Source organism: Pelecanus crispus, chromosome 11, assembly GCF_030463565.1.
Source record: "Pelecanus crispus isolate bPelCri1 chromosome 11, bPelCri1.pri, whole genome shotgun sequence".
Lineage (NCBI taxonomy): Eukaryota > Metazoa > Chordata > Aves > Pelecaniformes > Pelecanidae > Pelecanus > Pelecanus crispus.
In genome coordinates this window covers 552058-568431 of record NC_134653.1, presented here as the reverse complement: position 1 = coordinate 568431, position 16374 = coordinate 552058, and the positions used below count along the sequence as shown (strand labels likewise).

The window sequence follows — 16374 nt, the reverse complement described above, 5'->3', positions numbered from 1 at the left end:
TCCCATTACCTGGCTCTTTTTTAATAGAGTTTCTTTTGGATCATTTAATTTTTATCTAAACATTTGCTTCCCAGCTGAGATCTTGGAGAGCAGAGCTCTGGCTGCCTGGCCCAGTGCTGAGCCCCGGGAAATAGAGCTGTCTGTTGGAAGTGCTGACAACCCTTTCTGCTGCTGGAAGCGGTCTCCTGAGCCTTTCCCAGGGTCTTTCCTTGCTGCAGACCCAGTGCTTGATCTGTTCCCGCACACCTTCCCCTCGCAGCGGGGCAGGTGTGACTTGTAGACACTGGTGCAGAACCTGTGATGGTTCCCCCAGCAAGGATGCTCTGTGTTAGGAAGGTCGGAGGCACCTCAGGCTACTCCCTCTTCTGGCTGCTCTAAGCTGTACTGAGAGGCAGGACAAGATGAAATCCCTTTTATTTTGCAAAGTGCTATTTTATTGATTTCTGCCAAACACCCTCTAACTCGGCTGCGGTGCCCCCCCCACCGTGTTGCCACCCGGGAGGGCTGTGTGTGGCTGCATGCGGTGGGGGGAAGCCCGGAGTCGCCGTTATCTGGCGCTGCAGCAGCGGTTTGACAGGTCCCTAGATGGACGTTAAATCACTTCTGCGAGGGAGAGTGAAAGGCTGTCACTCGGGCTCAGAGAGGAAGCTGTGCTGTACGGATTGCACTCACTGTGTGATCCGAGTCAGAATGAGAGTCATAAATCTTGATTATTCTCTGTCTCAGCTGATTTGAACCAAATGCCTTGGACAGGGATATAGTTCACATCTTGCTGAAAACTGCAAAAAAACTGATTAAATGTACAAACTGATATAAATAGCACTCTATCTGTGTTAATGCCCAAACTGTCACTGCTTGGGGAGAGGATCCTGCATGGATGGGGCTCTGCCCCAGCCCAGAACAGCTTCCCTGGGTATTTTCAGAGGTGGCTTTCTCCCCACTGCCATTTATTTTGGTAGTTTGTTCCTGCAATGCTGGCTGTTATTATGCTGCTGTCAATTACAGATGGCATCTCTGATTCTGATTGCACTTTGCTTACAATTAAGCATCCTATAGAAAAATGGAAATGCCGGGTCATTAACATAAAGTAATAATAAGGTAAACCATTCAATTATGGAGGAAAAAACATTTTGAATAATAAGGGTATTGTATGCCTAAAAGACATTCGGATGCCAGTGTGTTACCATTTTGCATACATAATAAATGAACTTAAACCCCAAAATAATTGACAGAAGCAAATAATAAATAGCTGTGCCCTCGGCAGCAGCCTGGCTGGCATCGCTCCCTCCTGGGGCAGAAGAGCAGCTCCTGGATGGGAACAGAGGAGTCTCAGATCTGTGCAGCCCTTGGCAGTCACTGTGGGGGGTGACTTGGCCACTGTGGGGGGTGACTTGGCCACCGTGGGCTCGTCTGATGCTGGGACCAAGATGGTGCCGTGTCGCCTCTCGAGGCTGCCCTGGGGACTTGGGAACTGATGCAGTCAGCTTGCCCCTGGCGCTGCGCGGGGGAGACCAGGAGCTTCAGGGAAGAGGCAGTAAGCGGGGACGGAGTGGCGGTGGTCCTTGCTGCCTGGAAATGGTGAGGGGCTCTGCCCAGGACATGTGCTGGGCTGCAGGGGCTGGACGCAAACACTGCCTCGCTGTAGGTTAAAAAGTGGGATGCTATGTTTTGGATGGCTGAGAGGATAATGCAGTTGGGAAGATCTGGCCACCCAGTGTGTATGTGGAGGGATTTGGGACTGGCTTTTTGGCTCTAGCATCTGCTGTCCCCCGAGAGCCCGTCCTCCTCCCCACCCACCCCTGCGTTCAGCCGCTCTGCCTGCGGCACCAGTGGGCCTGCACCGACCTGTTTCTGCAAGCAGGAATCAAACGAGTAATTGCACGGGTCTGAAGATGCGAAGGGCTGTGCTCCTGGCCGCCTGCCCCTGACCAGCCGGGAGCTCCTGCGGCAGCGTTTGGCAGTTTTGTGTCAAACCTTTCTGTGCTGGTGGGCTGAGTCCTTCTCCTTTCCCCGGCTGCCAGTGGCGCAAGAGCTCAGCAGCGGGATGTGCACAATTACTTTTGTTATTCAACCTATTCTGCAGATGTTGCACCTCTTGTCCCTCTGTAACAATTTCAGCCTTTTAGCTGTTGATGGCTCACCTATTACTCTGGCACTGTTAGGATAACATCCAGATACATCTGAGGAGTGGAATTTATTTACTGTTTTTTCCCTGAAAAGCTTTTAGCATGATACAGCAGCAGTGCTTTCACTTAGGCAGCCATTATTGTCAGGGTTTTTTTTTTTCCTGGTGGAAGTAAATTTTTCAGAAGATGAAAAAGGACTCCTTGCAATGTATAGCTCCATACTACTACATTGTAATATTCTATTTCCATGATCTCCCTCCTCAGGAAAGGTCCATCTTTGGGAAACAGGAATGGTTTGAACTGCTCAGCTGGGTCAAGTCAGTATTTCAAGTGAACTGGACTGTGTGTATAGCTTTCTCTTCCTCAGCTGTATCTTTTCCATATCAAACTGGCTTTTCCAGGAACTGTAACCTGCAATATCAATAGTGGGTATCATTAACAGTCTTGAAGCTCCCACAGATATTACTTAGCGATCAGCAAGGCGAAGCTGGATGGAAAAAAATCTGCCCGGGTGCCTGTGCAGTCCCGCACAGATGCCTGCCAGCCATGTTCGGGGCAGGAGGACGCAGCCGGCTGCGCTGGGGCTCGCGCTGCTGTGTGTCCCGGGCGAGTTCCCACCTTGGGAATAGGCCTTCCCAAGCAAGTGGGAAGGGAAGGGCTGTGATGGCCGGCTGCCAACGAGGTGTGCTGGATCTAGCATTTCAGAGAGGATTTCTGTCCTGCAAGCTTAGGCCAACGTGTGTATCGGCGTATTATGCAGTTCATGCCTATTTTATATGCAGGCGTGCAGGGGACTGGCATGTGGGCGGGCATGGCTGCGGTCCTGCAGCTTGCCCAAGCCTGACGAGTGGGCTCGGACAGCCGGGGTGTGTGTGCATGCCTTAGCTTAGCCGGCCTCTTGCCGCTGCTCGGGCGCCAGCGTGCAAGGGGAGGGCAGAGGGAGCCCCGTGCCCCTGCCCAGCCCTGAGTTCTGACCCCTCTCAGGGGCTGCTTCTGCCCAAGCAGGGGCTGCACCCGGCTTTCCAGGCCAATCCAGGTGGTGACAGCTCTGCAGTGCACGGTAGGTTTGGCTGATCTCACAGACCAACAGTGAGGTTTGATCGCTCGTATCGGGGAGTTCTTCCCCTAGCAGGTTTTCATCCTGCTACAGCTGTATTGGTACTTTCCAAGCAAATGTGGGGAAGGTGTTCTGCCTTGCTCCCCTTCAGCTCTACTGCTGTCTGCGGTCAGCCCCGTACTGAGCGTTAGCACGCACATCCCCAGAGCCTGGATGTGCAGGTGACGCCCTCGGCTTGACCACGTCTTTTGGGGAACAGGAGTGAGGAGGAGAAACAGGAGCATGCCCGTTCTTTGGCGGACCCACACTTTGCAGAGCAAGCCACCCATGACTGACACCCCAAGTATTGGTATTGGGACACCCCAAGTTTTTCATAGCTACTTCGTATTTATTTGCTCATTAAATAGCCCTTCTTTCCCCCTGGGGTTTGCCCCCCAAACTGTCTGAACCCTTTCTGCAAGACCAAGCCTCCCTCAGGTGTGGAGCTTGCGGTGGTTGCACACAGTCCTCAGGGTGGGCATGCTTCTTTCTGGGTTGGCTGCTTGCGCTCTCAGCACTAGGAGTTGCACCGAGTCATGGACATCCAGGTCTTTTCCCTTCCTCCATGACAGTGGAAAATGAATAAGCTAGCACTCAAGGGACTTGTACCTGCACATTGAAGGGAAACCTGGACATGGAACAGACTACCTTGACTTGAACGTCCTCAAAGGAGGCAGGACTCATCTCTGCCTCTGTCACCAAGTCCCTGTTCCAGCACATGTGTGGGATGCAGGGCACTCAGACTAGCACTGCTTTGGTATAACTGTGATTAATACAGTAATTAAATCTGGTAGACGACACTGAGATATTTCCAGTGAATAGCATTGCAGTGCTTCTGTAGAGAACGGTAGTGAGGCTTAGTCAAAACAATTTTGACTGCAGTGGGGTTAGAAATATGCATTTCCAGCCTTTTTTACAACCTGTTTTATGGCTGAGCACTGGCCAACAATAAATCTTACACTAAAATTGGAGAGATTGGGCCAAATTTATCCCTGGTAAAATGATGTCACACTGAACATGCATCTCCATCCACAGGACTGAGATTGCTTCGCACAGCTGAAGCCAGGCAGTGCCGAGGGCTGTGTTTGTCAGCCACCCAAGATGGTGCGTGCTGGCGCAGATGTGCCGAGTGCTTCGAGCTGTGCCAGGAGCTTGCAGAGCTCCGGTGGCTGTTTCTAGGTGAGCTGCTGGACCAGGCCAGGCTGCTCAGGAGTTAGCACACCCCTATGCGTTTGCCGTGGCTGCCGGTGAGGAAGGCAGTTAAGGGCACCCCCTGTTAGGAAGGCAGTGAAATCATAGCAGTGCGGTCTGATGTGAGACTGTCCAATTTCTGAGCTGCTCAGTCAGATGGGAGAGGGATTTCGGCACAAGGCAACAGCCATATCCCAGAGGAGATCCACTTGAGGAAAGAACAGAAGAAAGCAAGATTTAGCATTAAGATCATAATTTCAGATTGCATTGTGCAAGCATCAACAATCTATATACATTAGAGTCTTTGGGGAACACAATGCTGTAATAGCTATCCAAGCCAGCCTGAACAGCGAGGGTTATTTTTAATTGCAACTGAATGGAACTAACCTTGTGATGTCTGTTCACAAAGCATTGCTGGATTAATACAGGTTCCATAGTTGCTTCTGCTAAAAGACTTTAATGGATCAGCTTAGTTCTCTGCTCCATGATTATAGCATTCTTACCCGCCTATCATGCATGAGCCAGATGGTCCCAGTGAAATCAGACCATATTTATATTTTTGTCTGCTACTCAGCCAGCTGCCCACTGATTTTGTTGCATAGTGGTAGGAGGAGAGGAGCCTTCCTGGGTGAAGTTCACCCACCTCTTTCCCTAGCCCTGGTATCTCTACCTCCTGAAATGCACTGGAGGAACCACAGAAGGGTTCTCTCCCCAGGGCTGCCGGGGAGGGCTGCAGCAGCAGCGTGGCACTGTCTCCTGGCACGGATTCTGCCGCTTCCCAGTACGCAGGGGGATGTTTTCAGTTCTATTGGTGATGAGAGCCATTAAGAAGGTACAAGTACTAAAGAGATCCTGAGCGATGCCTATAAAACCTCTGAATCCCTGACAGAATCAATAGCGGGCTCTCAGGAGTAACTTCTTATCCAGGCCAACTTAAACACATGCCAATGAGCCGTTAAAGATTTTGCATTTTGTGGAGACACAGAATCCCTTTTATTGCCATTGTTGGACTCTAGACTGGGCAAGATGATGAAAAATTGCATTAGAAATAGACTGTACTCCAAAGGCATTTTCCTCAGTGTCTGGGAGAGCAGCTGGAATGATGCTCACGGGCAGCATCCTTCCTCCAGGCACTTGCCCAGCCAGTGCCGGCGGTGCCTGGGAGCCCTGGTTGCCTGCACTGTTGCCAGAGGGGAGCCCTGTCCTTTGGGGATTGTTGCAATGAGAGGCACAGACCCCTCTGGCCGTGTCTGCGAGGAAAGCAGAGGAGCAGGAGAGGGAAGGAGGGAGCCGGGGAGCCATGCCCTGTGGAATGGAGGTGCTGGGGCTGGCACCCGGGACGCAGCTGAGCCTCTGCGGTGTCCTGAGCAGTTTCATCAGCCCAGGAGCGGAGGCAGCCGCCCGCTGGGGCTGCCGGGCAGCCTCAGGCCCCGTGCCCCGCTGCGCACGCTTGCCTCCTCTTGGGTAACTTTGCTATTGACACAATTTCCAATTTGGCATTTTGGTTACCGTAGCAACTCGATGCTGCCATTCTCTGATCAGATCAGCTCGCAGTTAGTCAACACCGAGTTAGCACCTGCGTTGGTATGGCAACACAGGGCCATTCTCCATCCTGGCTGACACTGCTGCGGGAGGGACGGCGCCAGGGGCCCCGGCGGGGAGGGCACGGAGCGGGCACGGCTGGCCCTGCTGCGGGGCAGCGAGATGCTCCCAGCCCTGCTCCTTACGCCCCTGGCTGCAGTGGGAGCCGGGGCTGACCCCTGCCCCGGCTGGTAGTGTCCTGGGCTCCCGAGTCCTGCACGGCCCCGGAGAAGCTTGGCAGGGACGTGGCAGGGAAGGTGGTTGGCACGGGGCAAGGAAGTGTCCTTGCGATCTCAAACTGCCCCTCGTGAGTGTTTTGCATGGACACCAAATGGCTTTGCAAACCTGGGACAAAGGAAAGCTGCTTGTCTTGGAGAGTGAAACCAGCCAGTCCTTAATTTTGGGCATCGAGTCCTGCAAGAGCAGAGCTGGAGTCACAGGGAGGGATGGCTCACCCCCTTCTCCCACAGCTGGCACAGTCGTACTAGCTTCCAACAGAGAAAGTGTTTCAGTGAGTCTCCCGGGGGAGATTAGTTTTGCTGTAGCCCCAGTCTGAACTGGCACCCGCTTTTCTGAAAGTGCTTTACAATTTGCATTTAATGTTTTTTAACAGACATGTGCAAGCCATGTGAATTAGAGCAGTATGAATCTATTAGGCAGCGACAGATGCAAGTTTTGTGTCTCTTATTAGAAGGGATTGGATTCTGAGGTTTAGTGATGTGCAAAGGATTGGACTGCGGAGAGATTAAAATTATTTTCAGCGTTAAGCACAATATTTCTAAGCTAATGCACTCAGTCTTGAATATAGATTCACAGACCAAAAAGATTATAAAACATTAAACCTATGTAAATTCAGCTGTAAATTTATGTTTGAACAAATTCAACAAGAGATTTGACTTGGGGGCTTACAGCAAATAGGTTCTGCTTTTAATGCGTATTGCAGCCTTCAGTTGCAATGCCGTTCTCCTCTTGAAAGTCCCACGCCTGCTGAATTACTGGCAGGTCACAGTTGACAGCTCAAGCAATTATACCAGAATGTGTTAATAATAAAAAGGAAAATGACTTCATGTTTGTCTTTTCAGAAGACAAAAGCAGATGTTTGCTCCGCACTGAGGAGCAGCAGCGATGAGCTCCGCGGGCAGGTGACACTGTTGCAGCACCTGGCCATCGCCTCTTTCGGATAGCAAGCGTGCAAATCCATGTCCTTCTCTGTGGTTCTCCAAGCCCTGGGAGTTGCTGTGAACTTTTTTCTCTTGTTGAGAACGTGAAAATACAGCTAACAAAGACTCCTTTTGAGTGGGACTGCAGGAAACCTGCAACATCGTGAACAAGCTGCCTACACAGAGATAAATGACAGCTGTGACTGAAGGAATAAACAAGATAATCTGGATTTAAATAAACCACAAGGGGATTTTGGCAACATGCAAATTCACAAATTTATAAAATGTATCCTTTGAAAATAAAGAGCTTGTCTGAAGCCAGCAGTTAAGAACAATTATTACAGCACATTTTCCCAATGAGGGCTTAGAGCTGGCCTGTGCCACAAACTGGAGGAGACCGGGAGCCAGATGTCCTGCCCATTGCTGCACAGCAGCTGGGGGGCATTTTTATGCACAGAGGGGAAAAAAACCTCAAAGAAGCGATGGCAGCAAGTCCCGTGTCTGACTGGGGAGCTGCAGGAGCGGTGGGGTGCCAGCGGGCACGCAGAGCAGCCTGGCCATCCTTAGCCTCTGGGCCACAGTGCTGGGGAATGTGTAGGAAAGGAGAGAAATAACAAAAGCCCAAGCAAGCACCCAGTAACACATACGTGATCATCTGCTGTGAGGACCAGGTAGTTCCTGGATCCAAGCCCAGGAATGGCAATAAAAGTTTCATTTTGATATTGCACGGCGCAGGGATGGTGCTACCAACAAGTGTGAAGAAATGATGCCCATCCCTGTGGCTGAGAGGAGTCATTCGTGCCATATGGCAGTGGAGCTCCTTCCCGCAGGAAGTGGCTTGTTGTCATTGCCCCTCTTTTGCAGGTGGGTAGCAATGAGGGCAGAGGCGGGGCGGGAGGCGAGTAGAGACCAGTGGCAGAGCCAAGAGGACACGTGTGCTGCTCCAGCACTTCATCTCCTGGGCTGCTCTGCGGAGGTGGTCAGCAGCACGGCAGTGCCGCTTTGTCAACCAGCCTGGCATCGAAAGGGAAACAAATGCTGCAAGAAAAGCCAAAATGTGTCCAAGAGGCTAGGCAGTCCTTTCCAGGAGCAAAGTCCCGGCCCAGCGTGGCAAAAAGCTGTGCAGCTGCCATCCGAGGGAGCAATCCGGAGCGTCGCATCCTGCCCGAGCACGTGGAGCTGGTTAGCGTTCTGTCGGTACGCGCGCAATGAGGGCAGAGCACGTGGCACCAGCTCTGTGAAGGTTAACTGCTCTGAGGAGTATTCCTGCCGTGCCAGAGGCTCGGCTGCTCCAGGTTTAACACCCTTGTTATTCTCAGCAACAGGAGCCAGCAGTGCCGTGTGTTGTTCTCTGCTGCAGGCTTGGCAACAGCTATTGCGTGCAGCAGGACGTGTGCAAGACGCGCTGCCTCTCGGGGCTGACGGGTTAGAGCCTCCTTCACAGTTGCGTTTGCACCATGGGAGCTCAGCAAGGCGGTCTGTATGCCTGCCCAGGAAAGGCAGCACCTAGAAAGTAACTCTGAAACAAGGCAGAGTTTGGGAAAGAGCATTTCTGCGTGTGCATCCCAGAGCTGCAGTAGTTCTGGTGCTCTGCAGGGCCAGGGGTGTCTCGAGGACACACTGCCGCTCCCAATGTTATCCTTAAAACTGTACAGCAAAAGCTGAATCTGCTTTTCCTCCTCTTTTCCTTGATCGCTACTTCCCTGCTGTCTCTCCTCAGTGCCAACCTATCTATCCATTTGTCTTTATTGTGCATGGAATTAAACACAGTCCTTAAACGTGGCAACACTTCAGATTATTAGCTCTGCAATTTCTTGGCTCCTGTTTATTGTGATAACATCATCTAAGGGGCTGTTGTAATTAATAGTTTATTCGTGCTTCTTTTATAAACCCCTGGTGTGTTTGTTTTATACTTGAACATCAGCCACTACAACTTGCTTCCAGTGTATTTTTCTGAAGCATCCCCACCACAGAGAAAAGGCTTAGATGTTTGGGGTTTTTTTTTGCAACAGCTTATTGAAACCATAATTTAAAGTAAAAGCTAACTAAGTATAATATTAAAGGCAAGGCAATCATCCTGCCCTGACCCTAGAGCAGAGGGGACCAAAATCCTGGTTTACAAAACTGTCCGCGAAGGGGCTATTGCCACGGCGTGGCGGTGCCTGGGAGGAGAGGGCTGTCACCCAGCCCTGCCAGTGGTGGGGCGGGCAGGAGCGGCAGCGTGGGTGAAGGAGAGCAGCAGTACTTCCTCTGAATTCTGATTAGTTTTCATCTCTTAAAGCATTGTCATCTAAAACCCCACAAATCATGGACACAACCCATAATACAAAGCAAGTGAAGTCTTGTGCAAGCACCGGGTCTTTGGGAATCTGCCCAAATGTCCCAGGGGCTGCAGACGGCTCGCAGTGCTGGGGAGATGCTGGTCAGGGGGAGCAGGAGCAAAGGCAGCACAAATGCCATCGGTTAGACCCTCTGGTCCGATTGCACAGCCAGAGCATCGACACAGGGCACAGGGGCCCAGTCAGCCCCCATTTGCTCTGAGCTTCTCGTTGGAGTCCATAGACGCTTATTGGCAGAACAGGATCTTGTCAGCTAGGAGAGAGACCAGATACAAAGATTTATTACAAAAAACCAATGAGCTGGTGGCTGTGGCTAGACCAGTTCACGCTGCAGCCGAGGTGCTAAGTAGCAGTGAGTGGTGTTCAGGCACCCGGGGCTCCGCTGGGGCTGCCTGAGCCCTCCGCCCCCAGCGCTCTTTGCTGCAGAGCAGATGTGCTCAGGGGGGTCCCAGCTCTGCCCAGGCAATGCAGAGGGTCAGCGCAGAGGCCAGCAACGCTCCCCTCGAGCCCTGTTGTCTGAGTCCATGGCTCGTAGTCCAGCAGAGCTTTTAGCATCTCATAATTGCCACATTTTGACATTTGACAGCCTGCTGCATGTTGCCAGGGTGTCTGAGTCAGAGGAGCATGCACCAACCAATTCTGCCTGTGCTGGTCCCTCCTTCTGCTCAGACAATCGCATAGGAAAACAGCTTGTCCTGTGCGAGACAGCACAAGCCAGCGTGCGGTGCTGCTCTGCGGGTGTCAGGGTAGTTGAACGCCACCAGGTGATGGTGTTTTGCACTTGCCTGGCAGTCCAGCAGCATTTGCAAGGTAGAAGGACTGTTACATGCTGCTCCTTCTCCTGTTAGCCAGGCTGCTGCTGTCTCAGCTGATGCCCGCTTCACTCAAAAATCAGAGCCACCTCTTCTGGTTCCCTGTAGCGCCACGTGCTCCAGGTTCACTGCAATCCCGTTGGTCCCGTTTGACCCTCTTGTCTCAAAGCACTGATCCAAGCTCCCAGCAGTAGCAGCAGCAGCAACGGTCCCATGTCAGCCTCCGCAGAGCTTCAGCCCCATTATCAGCTCAGGATCAAACGTGCCCCTGGCCTGGAAGGGGTGCTTTGGGAGAAACTGCCATTAACCGAGACCTTCAGTATTCCTGTGGAGAGCTTGCAAAGGGAGTGTTGGAGCTGGTCCAGCCCTTTCAAGCTTTACCATGGTGTAAAACAAAGGTTGGGATAAAGGGAGAAGGCGGAGAGCTCCATTCTCCCATCCTTGCAGAGCAGGATAGCTGTGAATACAGAGCCAGCACGAAGGAGAAACACTGCCCGAGGAGCACTGAGGGACGAGTCCATGGACCCCATTGCTGCTTGATGTCTTTGAGTACAGAATTTAGCAAGACACAGGAGGGACTGGACACCTCTGTGCATGTTAACCATATCTAGAGTTGCCACTGACTACAGAGATTGAGAAGCTATATTAAAACTTTCTACTTCAGGACTTCATTAAATTTTCATGGATAGGAACCAGGAGGAAAAGAGCAGGGGCAGAGTAATCCCATAGCTGGTTGAGGGATTCTCTGTCCTTCCTCGGGGGCTCCCATTACTGACCGGTGTCAAAGACAGGCAACCTAGCAAGAAAAGTCCCAGCCACCACCCCGGCTGCGGTACCTCTGTCCCTGGGGCTGGCAGCTCCGCTGCTCTGGGTGTTAGCACAGGACAGCAAGCAGCAGGGTGAAAACATGGTCTGCAGCTAGCTTGTGGTAGAATCTGTTAAAAAGGAACTGCATACAAATTACTAGCTATAACTGATGATAAAATAACTATTTTGTGGAGCAAGGAACAGAAGAGTAACACATTGATTTTGGTAATTAATGGTTCAATAGAAACCTGTTCTGGGAGCGCCCTGGGCAAAGTCACTGGATTGGAAGCGCCTTTATTCCCTGCTCTCGGTTCTTTGCCTCACTCGTCTGCGTGTTCTCCGAGGCCGATCGCACAGCCCCAAGGACAGCCACAGGTGCTGGCTCCTGCAGCTTGGCTGCTGCTCCTCCTCCCAGGCTCCCGCTCTTCTTCTGGAAGCTCTTTGGGGAGGGATCGTGGCTCAGTCTGTGTGCAGTGCTCATCCCAACAGGGCTGGAAACCTCCAGCCACTGCCAAAGCGGTTTCCAGCGCCAGATGCTGCCCCAAGGGCTGGAGCCTGGACCCTGGTGAGATCGATGCAGCACCGCGCCCGAGCCATGCTTGCTGGAGGAGCAGGTTGCAACACGCAGACGACGGCAATGGCTAAACCTCAGCCAGCACAGCAAGAGTGCCGTTGCCTCCTGGCACCGGGGTGGGTGATGGATGATGCAGCAGCAGCAGGGAGACGGCAACGCTGCGAGCACTCTGCCAGGTTGGGGCTAGGTCGGACGTCAGGGGGAGAACCGCGGTCAGCAATATCACTGCTGCTCGAGCCTCTCCGGGCAAGCGAGCGCGCGCAGCAGAGGGCGGCGACGGCGGGGAGTGACTGAGCCCCTGTAGCTGAGTGTGTTCAGAGCGAAATGCCTGATCTGAAGGGAGATCCTGGTAGCAGGGAAATGGAGTCACTGTTCAGAGGCCCTTGCTGGCCTGCTCTTCAGTGCCATTTCTCTAAACAGCTTTTACAAGACAGTTTAGCTTGCCATGCTGGCTGCTGGCGCGGGCTCAGGGCTGGGTCCCACCAGTGAGTCGCACCTGCAAGGCTGGGCCCGGGGTGTCTGGTGCTGCTGTGGGGAACAGACACCCCGTGATCCCGGCCCTCATCCTTGCTGGAGGTGGATCACTCCCCTTCCTCCACCGCTGGCAATTCGCACCCAGGCTGCGAGGGCTGCCGCGCAGAGCGGTGCTGCCTGTGGCTGTCCCCAGCAGCCGCCAGCCCTCCTCCACTCCAGCCCCTCAGCTCTCCTCCTTCCTTTCACTGCTGTCACATCAAGACCAAGACCTAATTTCCATGCAGAAATTTTAGCATTTCAGTTCCAAGTTTGTTAAGCAATATTTAAAAAAAAAAATCAAACAGGAAATTTTACACAGCCACGCTTGTATTTTGTGGGCAACGCAGAAAGGACTGGGGCGCTGCAAGCTCGCTGTGCATGCAAAGGCAGTGCCCGCCAAAGCCAGGGAGTGGGACTGTGCAGCGGGGAGATTTCTGCAGTGGGTCACATCCTGAAATTGAGGGTTATCTTTGGCCAGTCGGTCTCAGAGACGTGCTGCTGAGTGCATGTCATTTCCATGGGAGTACGAACACCGGTCAGAGTCACGCAGAGACTGAGAAGTCAGGTGAGCCCTGGTGCAGCTCCGGGAGTTTGGCAGGATGCCCTCGCGGGGTCGGTCACCAGCCACTGCTCCCTGCAGCCATGGTGCCTGTGCCCAGCTGGCTGCTGCCCCCAGCCGCGGTGGCAAGCTGGAGCATGGGTGCTGTGCAGTGCTGGGGAGGGGAAACCCCGCTCCGGCCATCAGCTTTGCTCTGCTATCCATCACATGCTTTTGGAAAGCAGCAGGGAGCACTTCTGCTCCAGTCCTCCTCGGGGCAAGTGCTGCCAGCCCACGTGCTCAACCTCCCGGCCTCATTTTCTGTGCACTTTCTCGCACCACTCCCTTACACAACCTCATGCTCAGCTGAAGGGCACCCTATTTGTACAGCAGTGGGCTCCTGGGGACTCAATCCCTGATCACGCTGTGGGCCTTGCTGTGATGTGGATAGCCATAAAAGATGCTTCCTTCCTACAGGGCTGTTAAATCTGGGTGCTGGGTCCCCCCCAGGAGAGGCAGTCTGTAATTCTGCAGCATCTGCAGTCCCCAAGTGCTTGCATCCCTCATTTGTTCAGGATGTTCTTAAGATAAAATACCTCAAGATGCATCATTCTGACTAATCCTTGCTCCTTGCACATCACTGCATCACCGAAGCCCTCTGGGCAGCAGCCGGGACTGCCCACCCTGCCGTGTTGGAAAGGCAGCTCTGGTGGGACACGACGCTGGAGGGACGAGCTCCCTGGCAGGGCATGGCCACCGGCGTGCTGGCCCTGAAACGGGTGAGCTGGAGTCCTGCAGCCCCGCTCCCCTACAAACCCCCATTGCCAGGACTCAGAGATTTTTCAACAGGAAAGATGCTGACTGCAGGAGAGGGGGAGCCACAGGACCCTGCTGGCCTCTTCACCCAAAAACGCTGAAGGCATGAGCAGCCCTGTGGCAGCACCAAACCCACCTTCGCTCTTGCCTCAGCAGGAGACCCAGCACCTCCTCCAGCAGCACCTTGGCAAAACAAGCCCCGTTGAATGGATTACACCAGCAATAAATACAGAAATTATGGGGAGGTTTAAAGCAAGCCGATGCATTTAGCAGTGACAAATACGAGGCAACACTGACAGGCAAATCTAGCTGGGCCTTGCCTGACAGCCACTTCTGCTTGCAGACTTCAGCTGCGTAATTCCTGAAATGGCTGTTTCCTGGGGCTCAGCGGTTTGACGTCAGCATCACTGCGGTTGCCAGTGCCCAAGGTGCTCTTAGAGAACCATTTCCAGCCTATTCACATTGTTTCCTCACCATATGTTTGTACTAAATATAGTTGCAACATGAAGGGATAATCCTGCAAGACCCTGAGCATCCCCATCCGCTGTGTCTGCTGCAGGAGACTTGGCCAGTGCTGCAAGTGCTTCCCGGGAGCAGCGACACTACTCCTCGTGCCTCCCGGGCAGCAGCACCATCAGGCACCGCGTCTTCAGTGTTGGCAAATTAGCCAACAACAGGTTAAACAAACTACGCTTCGTGTTGCTGTGGCTAGGCACTGAGTATTTGAAAGGCTTAAGATAAAACTATTGTTACAGCACGCTTAAGCAGCAGTGGGTACTGTGCCTGTAAAACCTTTGAACGGGTACACTGCGGGCTCGGAAAGCCTTGTGCAGGAGAGCTCTGGCAGGCACGGCTTCCTCTGCGCGGCGTGGGCCACTGCCGGCGCGCGAGGCAGGGTGTTTCACAGCTTTTGGGGTCCAGCCAGTTTCCCACCTGGGCATCTCTGTTGTGGACGACCTAGCGCGTGCCGGAGCGGAGCCCAGCGGGGCGGAGGGCACAGCGGCAGGGCTGGGGCTGCCCGCGGCCGTGGCCACGGCGCGTGCAGGTGCTCGTGGCACTGCTCCCCAGCCTCTCCAGCACCCAGGGGCTGAGGAGGTGTGAAAGAGGCTGTAACGCGCTTGTAGGGGACATCATTTAGTGCCTTCTGGCTGATAATCTGTAACTGGGGGCAGCTGGGACAAGCGTTTACCTCTTCATTTTCTTAGATATAAATGCTATCTCTCTGCAGTTTCATTTTACAGTATGGTAATATGCTATCCAGGAAAGTCTTGCTACATGCTAATTTATCCAGTAGGCAAATTCCTTTTGGCTAATAAAAGTGCTTGCACAGGAAGCTCAAAACCCAGCAGCAATTAATTATTGACAGAGCATGTGAATTAGAGATAAAAGAAAAGTCATTCTTTCTCACACACAAGATAGTAAATAAATTTAATTATTGTACTAGAAGCAAGGGATCTTATTCTGTATTAAGTTTTATTAGCTGAGACATTTAAAAGCATGTCATCATAACAAAAAGGTCTTGTGTAATCCTAACTGCACCACTCTGGTACAAGGCTCTGAAGTGAATAGGCTTAATTGAGCAAATGGAAGCAGATGGCTTGCTGAACAGACAGGTATTGTACAGGTTTATTGTCAATTAACTTTTGTCTACATATGCCTATGGCGAATTGACTGTATAATGTGTTACCAAGGCTGGTTTAACACTTCAGGTGCCCACCATGTCCAGGGTCCGAGAAGAAACAAAGCCAGAAGTGCTTTGGTCCCCGGGGCCCACAGGTGTGACAGCATCCCCCCCTCCCGAAACGTCCCGCCAAAATCTGCACGGGGCAGGAGGGACACCGAGGTGTGCGCCTGTGCCTGGCCCCTTGCTAACCACCCCTCCTCTGCTTCTGCGCAGGAATGTGATGCCCAAGACGCTGGACGGCCAGATCACCATGGAGAAGACCCCCAGCTACTTCGTGACCAACGAGGCCCCCAGGCGCATTCACTGCATGGCCAAGGACACGAAGCTGATCGTGGTGGTGAGGAACCCGGTCACCCGGGCCATCTCGGACTACACGCAGACGCTCTCCAAGAAGCCGGAGATCCCCACCTTCGAGGTGCTGGCCTTCAAGAACCGGACCCTGGGGCTGATCGATGCCTCCTGGAGCGCGATCCGCATCGGGATCTACGCCCTGCACTTGGAGAACTGGCTCCAGTACTTTCCCCTCTCCCAAATCCTTTTTGTCAGTGGTGAGAGGCTCATCACTGACCCGGCCGGGGAAATGGCCAAGGTCCAGGACTTCTTAGGCCTCAAGAGGATTGTGACAGAGAAACATTTTTATTTTAATAAAACGAAGGGGTTCCCCTGTCTAAAGAAGCCAGAGGACAGCAGTGCTCCCCGGTGCTTGGGCAAATCCAAGGGTCGAACTCACCCCAAAATAGACCCAGATGTCATCCACAGACTGCGGAAGTTTTACAAACCCTTCAATGTCATGTTTTACCAAATGACGGGCCAGGATTTCCAGTGGGAGCAGGAAGAAAGTGATAAGTAGAACCATGAAATCAGGAAAAAAGCTCTTTTCTTTTGAGATGCGAATCATCGCTAGAGACCCAAAACTCGCTCGGGGCTAGAGGCTCAGCCTTGCGAGCGCAAGACTCTTGCGCTGTCAGGGTTGCAGCCAAAGCCGCCCTGCGTCTCCAGCTCTGACACCTTAGTGGCACGTCACCTCGGGTTGCACTTGGGCTGCCCCCCGTGACGCTGAGGGATCGGGGGGCAGGTGGGAGGAGGAGGCGGTGGAGGGAGCGGGCTCCTCGGGGTGATGGGATGCTCCGTGTCGAC

The 16374-nt window shown here is 53.0% G+C and overlaps 1 protein-coding gene across 1 annotated transcript in view; it reads left to right on the top strand.

Annotated features, from left to right (window-relative positions):
* Positions 1 to 16087, top strand: part of HS3ST4 (heparan sulfate-glucosamine 3-sulfotransferase 4) — a 65510-nt gene extending 49423 nt beyond the window's left edge. The window contains exon 2 of the mRNA XM_075718749.1: positions 15451 to 16087. Within this exon, the coding sequence (XP_075574864.1) occupies positions 15451 to 16087 (637 nt within the window). The remainder of the gene's footprint in view (positions 1 to 15450) is intronic.
* Positions 16088 to 16374: the final 287 nt, after the last annotated feature.